This window comes from Akebia trifoliata, chromosome 7 (genome assembly GCF_017979445.1).
Source record: "Akebia trifoliata isolate Shusen 1 chromosome 7, ASM1797944v1, whole genome shotgun sequence".
NCBI classification, from domain to species: domain Eukaryota; kingdom Viridiplantae; phylum Streptophyta; class Magnoliopsida; order Ranunculales; family Lardizabalaceae; genus Akebia; species Akebia trifoliata.
The window spans coordinates 28,665,381-28,678,557 of NC_141381.1; the positions used below are offsets into that span (position 1 = coordinate 28,665,381).

Here is a 13,177-nt window from a genome sequence, read left to right on the forward strand (position 1 = left end):
TGTTTTCCCATTGGTCCATTTCAAAATTACACTTCCACCCCTTGTTTTATGAGTTATTTACAAATAAACCAAGATCTACTTTTTACCTACCACTCCACATTTACACATGTCACTCTCCCATTCATCCTCCCAAAAGTACTTTTGTTCTCTCACATCTATTTACCAAAAAACCAAGAGTCAAAGAATGCTTTTAGGGTTTCTTCACAAATGTCATCTTTGCCCTTATACAAATGAAAAATCCAAAAAGAAATAACTTAAACCCCATGTCCATTTTCTTTATTTTTAGGGTTGGACCACTTTATCCCCAAAAGTTCTTCAAAAACTCTATAAATACCCTCATTTTCTATGATCAACTCATGCTCTCAAGCCCCTATCTCTCAACCTAAAACTCTACCCAAATTTCTACTCACTCTCATATTCTAAACTCCATCTCACTCAACCTTCAATCACCTCACTCAACTCTTAAGCTCACTTCTCAAGATCAAGTTCATTCAAAACCATCAAGGGGCAAGGTAGGGTTTAACATGTAGTCTATCTATTTCAAAGCTTGCATTTTCTTCTTCTAACCTTCTACTTTATTTTCTTTTTAGAAATTCCTTAGGATGTAATGAATACCCTCTCCCATCCCCGGTAGATTGGACTAAGGTTCGATCGAAAGGATGGGGGTTGAAGCCCTTTCCACCCCAATCTCATGCATCATCTTGTACACAATGCACACACTCACCTATGCATGGCAATGATGAAGAAATGTGTCACCCTCTTGATGGGATAAAACACTAAGTAGGCGTTTGGATAGGATTCCTTGGCTACTTCTGACTCTTGCGGGGAGTTAGAAGTCATTTGGATGCGTTTGTATGAACTACTCCTTCGAAGAGTTACTCCGCGCAAGAGCAAGAAATTACTCTTTATGAAGAAGTCAAGAAACCTATTTCTCAAAACTCTTCTTGCGGGGAGTCAAAATCTAACGGTTCGTTTTACCAAAATACCCCTAACTTTATTAATTTTCTATGAAAATATTTCTAATTCATTTGCCCTTAAATCAAACAAAAGAAACATTTATTAATATTAAATTATTTTTTTTTAATTTTGAGTATAATGGATTTAAACACATTATATTAATATTTAATATTTAAAATATTATATTATATTATATTAATATTTATTATATTATATTATATTATATTAATATTTATAGTTAAACACATTATATTAATATTTAATATTTAAAATATTATATTATATTATATTAATATTTATTATATTATATTATATTAATATTTATAGTTAAACTGTCAAAAACAATATAGTTTGAAGGCATATTATGACACTAAAAGACAGTCTGTCAATTTTTTTTTTAATTTTGAGTATAATGGATTTAAACACATTATATTAATATTTAATATTTTAAATATTATATTATATTATAATAATATTTATTATATTATATTATATTAATATTTATAGTTAAAATGTAAAAAACAATATAGTTTGAAGGCATATTATGACACTAAAAGACAGTCTGTCAATTTTTTTTAAAAATATTATGTCATATTATGTCAAAAACAGTCAGTCAAATTTTTTTTTAAAATTTTAAGTATAATGGATTTAAACATATTATATTAATATTTAATATTTAAAATATTATATTATATTATATTAATATTTATTATATTATATTATATTAATATTTATAGTTAAAATGTCAAAAACAGTATAGTTTGAAGGCATATTATGACACTAAAAGATAAAAAACAGTAACTGGTATAATATAAGGGTATTCTGGTCTTTTTTTCTAGAAGTCATGAGAAGTCAGTATGGTTCCCAAACAGACTTCCAGCACAAAAGTACTTCTGCCAGTACTTCATAGAGTTGATTGCCAAACGCCATTTCTGCACATAATTACTTTTCCAGCTCCTCCATAGAGTACTTCAGCTTCTGTTCTTTGGAAGAGTAGTTCTGCTCCTGGTATCCAAACAGGCCCTAAGTTTCTAGCCATGCATACATGCATCAAGGTTGTGACTTCAAGGGAACTCCATCATGGAATCTCTCTAAGAGCTTAAACCAACATTCACTTCATAAATCTAATGTGACTACATGGGTCATTCTCTTCCATAGAATGCCCCTAATGTCACTTTGAAATAAAAAAAACCTTTAAAAAGGGGACATTTCACTCCAATACACACACCACTCTTAGCATGCATTCTCATGCAATTTATTATCTATTTTCTTAAGTTTTTACTAAATAAAATGGTCAAGTAAGGTAACCACCTTTGGTGGAGAGGATGGGATGCCTAACACCTTCCCCATCCTCTAATCGGACCTCCTTACCTAGATCTTAGGTAGACTTTGTCCTTTCCAACAAATGAGAGTCACTACAATGCCATGAAAAAAATGGTTTTCAAAATGATCAATTCGGGTGCCCATTCACACCCATTTCTAAAAAAGAATGGTGGCGACTCCAAACAATGTAGTATTGAGGTTCATTGTGAACATTTCATGTCTACATAAGTGATCATGTTAGATGGTCACACCCTTCTGGAATGGACCCCGACACCCAATAGTTATAGACACCTATTTGACCCATGGTCAATTTTGTTTGACTCATGATCATATCCCTTGACAAGTCATTATACTATTCAATCACTTTGGCCCACAATAACGTGAGATCAAGGTCACATCGGTCCATCCCTTGAGAGTGATTAATTGTGGTCACATTGGTCCATCCCTTGAGACCACAATCAATCACTCTGAACCACCAATCAACTAGATCGTCTATCAATAGTCTACACTCTACATCAAACCTCAGTGATACGCTTAGAAAATAAAGATGGATTCTTCAATGCACATCAAATCTCAATGGTCTGCTTAGCTAAAAGAGATGGACTCTTCAATGCTACATATTTGCCACCTTGCACATACAATAAAGCTATTCCGATTTAATAACAAACACTATAGATTAAGAATCATTTAATTGCTTTAGATTTGAAAAGAGTCTTATTTCTATTCCATGTGAGCCTAAAAACTAAATAGTACAATAACTTTTAGTAGACTTTTGAATATTCCAAAATTGACCTCAACAAATACAAGAAGTATTTTTTCTTTGAAACATTCCAAAAATACCCTTCTATATATTTCAAAATAATTTATAGAAAATCTCTAACAGCTTCTAATCCATTGTAGATTGAATGAAGATTTCAATGGCAATTGGAGAAAACATAGTCAAGGACTTTCCATGAGGAACCCTTTAAGAGGAAAATGGGTCTAAACAACATAGACATGCCTCTAAAAGATAGAACTCCTTCCAGGATGATTATGTAAACATAAAACCCCAATCGCATAATCTTCTCTTTGATTGAACCCAAGACATGATTTGGAACACAATTGCAAGCTTTGGTTGGTTGATTTTTGCAATTTCTAAAAGAGTCGGTGATTTTTCTGACACACCCTCATTCCTCACAAGATATGCCTTGAGTTAGAACCATAGATTTTTTCCCTTGGGTTATATAGTTGTACATCCCCATAAATAAGTGCAGTTATTTATCCTGACAAAAAAAATCTATGATTTTAGCACATGTCACATTAGGGGTGTACAAAGGCATATGTCCCGGGGCAAGAGAATAATTACTTATCTATTTCAAAGTAAAAGTTGGTGTGCCAATAAAATTTCTCTTAATTTTATTTTGTCTTGGTTCTCATAGGGCGCATATATGACTTGGACGATTCGTATCTGGACACTGGATTCGAAAATTTTCAACCTAAATGAATACAGATTTTATTTATCCAAACCAAATCCCCAAATCACAACTCTCAGATAAAAATTCAGAGATGATTTTATTCACAAACCAACAGCACTTAAAGAACAAATAAAATTAGAACCGTTGAGGCTTCTACTCCTCTGTTCTCTGACCACTAAATCCACTCGTTAATTAACCGCCTTTTATTTTAGTAGACCGACTTTCACCTCTAACAATTTTGACTCCCTATCACTCAACCTACCATACTAACATACACCCAAATAACAGAAACATAACACTGGACACTTTCTGCCCTAATTTACAGTGAATTTTCGTTTTCCTCGCATTAAAACGTTCTCAAGATCATCGATTCCAACTTTCGAACAAGAAAACACGATCCTATCCATCAAAATCCTATCATCTGCGATCCAATTTTGAACTTTCCCCCACTCGCAGATCCCACCAGACAACAACTCACAGTAGAAGATCCCTTTCGCGTGCGATGGATTATAAATATAAACGAAATCTTCTGCTGTACAAATGCCGATAGATGATAGTGGAGAATTCTCACTCACGAGGCTTTCAAGCATCTCCCAAGGCATATTCCCTCTTTCTTTGCAATCCAATGTTTCACAATTTACTTCCCAGATTCTTAGGGTTTCGACACTCTCATCGTTCCCAGTTAGTCCAACTAGAATCAATCGATCTCTCGAAATTCCGATTACAGAGAAGAAAATCGAAGAAATTGGACGTAGATCAGATCTAGCATCCCAAATCTTCGTCTCTGGATCAAACGAGCAAAATTTTCCGGAATTTTTCTCGATTAGGTATAATTTTTGGTGCGAAACAGCGACAGAAAGCCACGTGGTTGCCGCGGAGTCCTTGAGAATGTCTGGCATCGATTGACAAGTGTTCCATCGATTTGATCTCAAATCATACATCTCTACTGCGAGAGGATCATCTTCGAAGTCGTACGTACCACCTGCGATGATCAGGTACGATCCAACGATGGCCACAATCGGATCGGTTCGCCACACGCTTGGTCCAACCACGTTGTGCCACGTGTTGTTGAGCGTGTCGAATGAGAAAGCGAATTTATTGGATGGAGTCCGCATATAGAGGAGGTTCGAGTGTGAAGATCGGATTGGCGATGTGAGCCGAGTTTCTGCTCCCATAATCTCGATCCAAACGTGTGAACTAGGATCATATGCACGTGTGATTGTAATAGAGGGGTTCCGACGGTTCTGGATGTGGAGGACGAGCCATGGCTTGACACGTGAGCGAATAGAGAGGGATGAGGCAACAGCGTTTCTCCATGTCTTGGACACGTGAGATGCTGATAGAAGATGGATGAGTGGCACGTGTGAGAGAATGGCCTCTAAGAGTTCTCCATAGAGAGGAGCTTCTTCTGCTTTTTGATTTTCAAGGCTCATTTTCTTCGTTATTAGATTTTCGGACTACGAAGATTTTGAAGTTAAGGTTGAAGATTTGTCTTTATATATATAGGTGAGAGCAAAATAGTCAATGACGTATCCCATTTAAATTTATCTTCCTTTATTAATTAATGAAAAATAACTTAAATGCCCTCATCTTCAATCCCAACGTTAAATTACTTTTAATCTTATCTTTATCCAATATCCTTGATTTTTCTATCCAAAATTTTATTATTTCTCAGATTCGAAGATTATAATTATATAGAATTTTAAGGTTGAAAAAGTTTGTAATTATTTTTTTCACTTACGATCAAGATTTTAAGTTAAATGATTTTAAAAAGAAAAATTAAAGGGTTTTTTTTTTCTTTTTTTACTATATTGAAGATGAGGGGCGTATAAATCATTTTTCATTAGTCTATTAAAATAGGCCCAAGTCAAGGGGAGCATGTCATCAATTTCAAAAGATGGGTGTATCCAATATTCACCTAATCGTGAAGGGAAATCTTTAAAGGGAAGGTACATTGTCAAGCCACTCAATTCTAAGGGCGGGCCAAAATTATTAAATAAAATTTATTTTAACATAGTGTGCCCAAAATAAAATTTCAATTTTTAGAGTTACCCCTAAAATTAGGGGGCCTTAAAGTTTCTTGGAATGTCAATAAAATTTCCCATCTTTAAATGACCACAAAATTCTTCTATGCAGTTTTGTGTTTCTTACTAACCTCATGTGGCCAATAAGTCCATCCCTATAGCAAGATACGATGTCTACATGCCACGTTTTGGTTGAAATGGTGTGTTTAATGCGTTGTAAACACCAACCTAAACATTCCACATAGTCATTGTTCAAGTTTTATGGCATGGAATTTTCGTTGGCCCAAATGAAACATCAGCTCTTTAGGATTTATGGTTTAGATTAGAATTGATTTTTATTTTTTTTATTTAAAAAAAAATCACTTTTTTACTTGTTAATTGGTTTTGAAAAGTTTCTAACAAGCCTTACTATTAGTAAGGATTTTGCACTCACAAAAGGTCAATGGGTTTAACTTGTGGCATCCAAAAACATGATCTAATTCCTCAGGGTTGTAGAGGATAAAATTCTATGAACTTTGAAAAAATAATCCCCCAAAAAGTTATTTTTACTATTAAGTTTCAATTTTAAGTTTGGGAGTTATATGGAAGTTGGGTAGCTGTCCATTTTCAAAATCTTGGATCAAGTTAAAAAAAAAAAAAATTCGATTTTAATTTTTTTTTAATGAGTTTTTCAAAGCAAGGTTGTGGTGTTGGATGGCTGAGGTAGTAAATCATTTGAGCAATATGATTCTTAGTAAGGCTTAAATCTATACTAAGTTTGGGAAACTATTTCTTTTTTGAAAATGGATGTTCATTGAACTACCAAATGAGATGATAAACATTGATCATGGGGCCTATATAGATGGTCTTATGATCCATGCAACTCAATCTCAAACATGTTTTCTTCAAATTCTCATTTCCAAATCCCTTTTTCTTCCAACACGAGAGTATTCATCTAATATTTACCGTGTGTTTGGCCACATACCTTTGAAATAATTCCATAATATGTATACAGGCCTAGAGAATTTCACTTGCAGAGTTGAACTAATAATACGACGATGAAATTAAAAAAATTACAAATGATAAAAGGGTTAAAAAAAATTGATTTTCTATTAAAAAAAAGGATTTAGAAGAAAAATCTGAAGAAGAAAAGAGGAAAAAGGATGATTATTGCGTCTTGCAATTCAAATTCACCAAGTCAAATTCACTAAGTAAAGAAATGGATAAGACGAACCAAGTACAAACCCTAACAATTAGTTAGGGGTGTTGGGTACCCATTTAACCGAATCTTAACCAAAATTCGAAAACTCTGGTTCCAAATCCCTTTTTATTGGAACCGATCAGAGACGGGGGTCCAAATTAGAACCAAACTTATAGGAATTGGAACCGTTAGGTTCTATCCAATGGGTACCCGGAATCGATTTCTTTCAATACTATAGATGATTTCAGGTTTCTTTTTTTATTATTTTAAAATAAGTGAATCTTATATAAAATTCGTCAATTTTTCATATAAATTATCGATTGGATCTTAAAATGAGCGACTCTTCTAAAAATTTATTACTTTTAACAAAGATAATTTTTTTATTTTTGAAAAAAAAAGTCTCTAATTTGTATCGTTAGTATAACAAATTATAACTAAGTTAATAATTTTGTGATAATATATTAATTTTTTGAAAGGAATTTTTTTTATTATAATAATTTGGAATACTTTTTTTCTCATTCGATTCTTGAGAACCGGAACCGATGGGTATGATTTTTGGCGGTTCTAGTTCCATTTATTTTGGAACCGGACCCAGAATCGACAAGATTAGGAATTAACTAAATATCATAGTTATGATTCTAGGTTCCTCAATAACCGAATCGGAACCGACCCATTGACACTAGTACAATTAGTCTTATATCATTTTACCAAAATAACATTTATCTTTAAAAAAACCTCACAATTGTCTAGTAAAGTTGACTCGATTTGGTGATTTTTAAAATTATAATTTGTTTAAACATATAATAGACTATTAAAATTGTGAAAGAATTTTTCTTGACCAAGATTTTATATACAAAAGAAGTCTAGCCTTGCTAACTTAGTAAGATTTCAATCTTACTAAGGGTCGATGAGTGCATCTTGTGGCATCTTGAAACATGATCCGATGCCACATGGATGTAAAGGAAAAAAATTATATGATTTTTCACTGTTAAATGTTAATTTTAAATGTTGGGAGTTCAGTAGTCATCCATTTTCAAACCCTTGGATCAAGTCCTATATATATATATATTAAACTAAGGTTTTCCATGAAATCTAGAGTGTTGTGGTGTTGGACTGTCAATTTGAAAATCTATTTGTGTTCATCGACCCTTAGCAAGATTTTGAAGTCTTACCAAGTAAGGAAAGCTTCCCTCCATATAAAAAAATAGTGCGGCTCACGACACCTTCCACATGTAGCTCAGCCCATACAACTGTGAGAGTTTTCTTATAAATACACTATCATTTATAAGTTTGTGTTGGATTACCACGTTAACAATCCAACACCACAGCCTTATGGATTTCATAGAAACCTCAGATCCATTTTTTTTTTAAAGTAATTTCTTTTGAACTTGATTCAAGGTTGTGAAAATGGACGGCCATCAAACTTTCACCCAACTCTCAAATTTAAAATTGAAATTCATAAAGTAAAAAAAAAAAATTATCTTTCTTTTTCTTTTTTCCTCAAAGTTATTAGAATGTTTTCCTCTACAATCCTAAAGCATCAGATCATATTTTTGGATACCACAAGGTGAGCCAAGGACTCTTAATAAGGGTGAAATCCTTACTAACTTAGTAAGGCTAGTTGAGTTTTTTTTTTTTCTTTTTCAATTCCAAAAATTCTATATCTAAAAATATTGTTGGGGGGGGGGGGGGGGGGGGGCACACTCTTGTGGCTTAGTCTTTGTTTGTAAAGTGGTCAAGTATATAAAGAATATTTATTTTTTATTTTTTTATGGGGCCATGCCCCCTTGTCCATGTCTATTCCACCCTGCAAAATTCAAAATGTATTTTTTATTTTATTTGAAGGGGCGGGGTGGTTTATTTTTATACTTGACTCACTTTAAAAAATTGATATTCTAGAATCTTCTTATCATTTATAACTTTTTAAATTTCATCTTCATACTATTAGTTTTCCCTGTAAGTGAAATTCTCTGGGTTCATATTATGTGTCTTAAAAGTTTCATATTGAGTTGATTTTTTGTAAGGATGATCTTCTCACTCTCATAAAAAAATCAGCTCAATCCAAAAATTTTAAGTCACCTAAGACAAATATGTTGGCTGTCAAACATGACTATATATATATAGGGAAATGTTCAGCACCCTAAGTTTTACCACACACTTTAACAAACGTTTTTTGTCCTACATGGGTTAGAAGTTTTGGAATGAGTTGATTTTTGGTGAGGATGATCTCTATGATTAGAAGATCATCCTCCCCAAAAATCAGCCCATTCCGAAATGTTTAGCCCCATGTTTACACGTTGAAAAATCGTGGACCGTCCATTTTTTGTAAATCAATTTTGATGGGGTTAGAAGTTTTGGAATGAGCTGATTTTTGGTGAGGATGATCTCCTCACCATAGAGATCATCCTCACCAAAAATCAGCTCATTCCGAAACTTCTAACCCATGTAAGACAAAACGCGTTTGTTAAAGTGTGTGGTAAAACTAAGGGTGGCGAACGGGACCCATATATATATGTCTCATTTGGGAGGACAATTTAAAAAGGACAAAATTTGTCTTATATAACTTAAAAGTTTTGGATTGGAATTATTATTATTATTATTTTTTTAAAGGATGATCATTATGGTGAGGAAACCATCCTCATAAAAAATCAGCCCAATTTAGAATTTTTAACCTCATTAAAAGTGTTTTAGAATTGTGGATCATCATTTTTTTTTCCATCAATTTGTAAATCACTATTGATGAGGTTAGAAGTTTTAAATTGGGCTGATTTTTTTGTAAGGATGATCTTTGTTCACAAAAAATCAATCAAATTCGAAACTTTTTAGTCATGTAGGACAAATTTTCTCTCCCAACGTTGTCTCTCGAACATTATCCTATATATATAAGGTCAAGATCTCTTGACTTGTAAGAATGACTCATGAAAAAAACACATGATCCCAACCCTTTAAATTCAAAACCTAATGTTTGAGGTTTATCATCAAGATAAATATCTCTAAGATTTATGTGTCTTTTTCATGAGTCATTCTTAGAAGTCAACGGATCCTAACCCACACATACATGTATATAGTCACAATTGTGGCTGAAGATCCCCCAACTAACTCATGGAAAAAACACATGATTCCAACCGTTCAAACATAGAATCCAATGTTTCAGATTTATTCTCATGATAAATATCTCCAAGATAGGTGTTACCAAAATACATTGTAAATCTCAATTGTTGGATTTTATATTAAAATGGTTGGGATCATATGTTTTCTCACGAATTATTTTTATAAGTCAATGGATATCGACCCAATATAATATATTGATTTTTATTTTTATTTTGTTCTATTATGCTGATTTGCTTACTTTTTAAGGAAAATGCCGCCATCCCCTATATAAGATATTGATTTTTATTTTTTTATTTTGTTCTATTAGGCTGATTTGCGTACTTTCTAGGGAAAATGCCTCCAGCCTCAACGCACGGGTTGACGCAGAGGCTCTCCATCAACATCGTTGGGATGTAACAGAATTCTGCTGCTTCTTTTTTTAATAAAATCCCAACAGTCATGCTTACAGCCTCAATCGTTGGTTGAGGCATGAAAACGTCCGAAATTTTACCATCACCATTTTGGATCTTCTACTTAACGTACCACGTGGATAGAAAATCTTGCCACTCCAGAGAAGAATGCTGGATTTCAACTTCTAGAAAAATGGTGGATATATTATTATTATAATAATAAATCCATCATTGTAATGTATAATTATTGAAAAAGTGGAGATCAATTAGTTCACCAACCCACAATTAAGTGCAATTCCAACTGTGTTACTTTTTTTTTTTTCTAACAGAGTGTCCGGCCAACTTGCACGTACTACGACTAATCTTAGGGAGGACTACTACAGCAACCCACCATCATGGTCCCTCAATTAAATCATGAGAAAAATTTAAGAGGGGAATCGAACTCGTGACGTACACCTAACCCACACTTCACGTGTTCGCCCTTACCACTTAGGCAACCCGTGGGTGGGTAACTGTGCTACCTTTACTATACCCATTTTCGTGGTTATGGGTTGTATGGATACCTATATATTGTTTAATTCAAATAAGATTTAAAACTTTCTGAAATTGACTTATTTTAAACACAATCATCGGAATTTTTCCCTTAAAAAAGTAACCAAGAGAGAATACCTATTTTGAGTGTTGAAAATGTTGGGAGATGGGTATTTGAATGGAGACACTATTTTTTTACTCCACAGCAAAAATTATTGCTGGGAGGGAATGGGTAGTCTGTTGGAATTGTTCTAATGTAAAGATTTTTCTAGCCAATTTTTTTTTTTTTTTTTTGAGACAAAATGAAAAACAAATATTCTCCTAAGATAGAATTTTGTCCTTCTAGGGATTAGTGCAGATTTTCTAGGGATACAATTTTTTAAAGAATCCCTCGCATCTCAACCCTGGTAACTCTATGAATCGAGAGAGTTTTGGAACATTAGTTTAAGGAAAATACTTATCCATCAAACATACAGTTGAGATGTTAAGGATTATTAAGAAAATTACATCCCCATAAAAATATGTACTAGTCCCTGGAAGGTCAATGTTGATATACAGGAAATATGTTGGTTGAGGTTCGACAAGTCTTTAATTTATGATCTTTCCTTCTTTTTTATAGTTCATTATCATCCCAAAAAATAAAGAATTGTACTATACATAATTAATAGAGATAGTTTCCTCAACAGACCTAACTATAGCATTTTTATTAAAAAAAACTCTTTTGGAGTTCTGACAACTCTAAGGGAACCTTATTTATGACGTTTGTCACCCATCAAACCTTACTTGATCAAGTTTGTCACCCAACAAATTTATTTCAGGAATTTATTTATGGTTGAGAAGCCGGGTAAATCTCTCTGGCTATTATTATGGGTAAGAAGCGTAAAAAACGTGATAAACACGAAAGGTTATGTTGGTGAGACATAATTGCCGACCATTGGGTAGGTTGTAGGTACAAATAACTCACATTGGATTGTACCTCAGTTTTGTAATTATCTATAGGATTAAAAATAGAAAAAAAAAAAAAAGAAGAAGAAGATAAGGATCAATAATCCCATCGTCTACATGTCCTATATACAATAATTTTAAAAATAATGATTTTCTGACACCCTCCTATGATACACGTCCCTTGACATGGCATGTGTTAGAACTATAGATTATTTTTTCCTGAATACACAATTGCACATATTTATGGGGATGTACAGTTGTATATCCCAAGGGAAAAAAAATCTATGGTTCTATCTCATGCCACGTCAAGAGACGTGTGTTAGAAGGGGCGTCAAAAAATCACGACTCTAGTTTTAAAATTATTAAGTCGACTCAAATTTTTTTTTTTTTTTAAGCAAGGTGTCTAGATTTATGTCCGACTAGGGATACCAGATGAGCTGGGGCTAGAACCAAGGCATATGGGACCCTCCCCTAGGCATGTGCAACGCTCACACATCAAATGCACCACGTGAGTGAGGGAACACCCTCGCAGGTGGTCCTAGGGAAATAATGTCATATTGGATATCAAAAGCAAAACCTATATAGACTCTCACCACTTATTGAATTCAAAATTGCCATTGAACCACCCCTCGGACTGAATTTTGAGGTGGCTTGACCCTAAAAAAAAAAATCAAAATTTTTTTAAGTCAATTGATTGAATGAAATTTTGAGGTGGATTGACCCTAAAATTCGATGGATCCAACTAGGCAAATAATTGAATCGACTCTTCAATCTGGTAGAGTCAGTTGAAAATAAATCAAGTCTGGTAAGAAACTCAAGTAGCCATTCAACTAGAAACAATAAATGTGTGGAAATAATGAATAAATATTTTTCTTTTAATTGACCAAGTCAATTCCACAATTATTGGACTTTCGAATCGATCAGATCAAATTTTCATTATAGTTGAAAGTGATAGTAGATGAAATGAATTAAATAATGAATCAATAAATTAAAAGTCATCTATTTTAGCAGGCCTCAAACTACTGTATCATTTATGTATTCTCTCCCTTAAGTTGAAATAAATTTTTCTAAACCTTTTTTCAATTTAGTTTCAAATTCTCTCCGAAATCATTTATTTCTACATTAGAAGATAATCCTCCATTTTTAAAAGATTGAATATAAATTATAAAAATATAGCTATAATGTCCAACCACGTTGGATACAATATATTCAACATCATCAAAATATTATTTACTTTTACAATATGAAAATGTCCATTTAAAA

At 33.1% G+C, this 13,177-nt stretch overlaps 1 protein-coding gene across 1 annotated transcript; it reads right to left on the reverse strand.

The window, feature by feature from the left end:
- Nucleotides 1-3,805: 3,805 nt before the first annotated feature.
- On the reverse strand, nucleotides 3,806-5,212 carry LOC147398815 (F-box/kelch-repeat protein At1g23390-like). Its single transcript, XM_086448135.1, has one exon. It carries the CDS (start codon nucleotides 5,165-5,167, stop codon nucleotides 4,049-4,051), a length of 1,119 nt encoding a protein of 372 aa, XP_086304261.1. The 5' UTR covers nucleotides 5,168-5,212; the 3' UTR covers nucleotides 3,806-4,048.
- Between the last annotated feature and the right edge of the window lie 7,965 nt (nucleotides 5,213-13,177).

Excerpts from the sequence above, each read along its gene's own strand:
- LOC147398815 (XM_086448135.1), bottom strand. The coding sequence starts at position 5,167 with ATGAGCCTTGAAAATCAAAAAGCAGAAGAAGCTCCTCTCTATGGAGAA.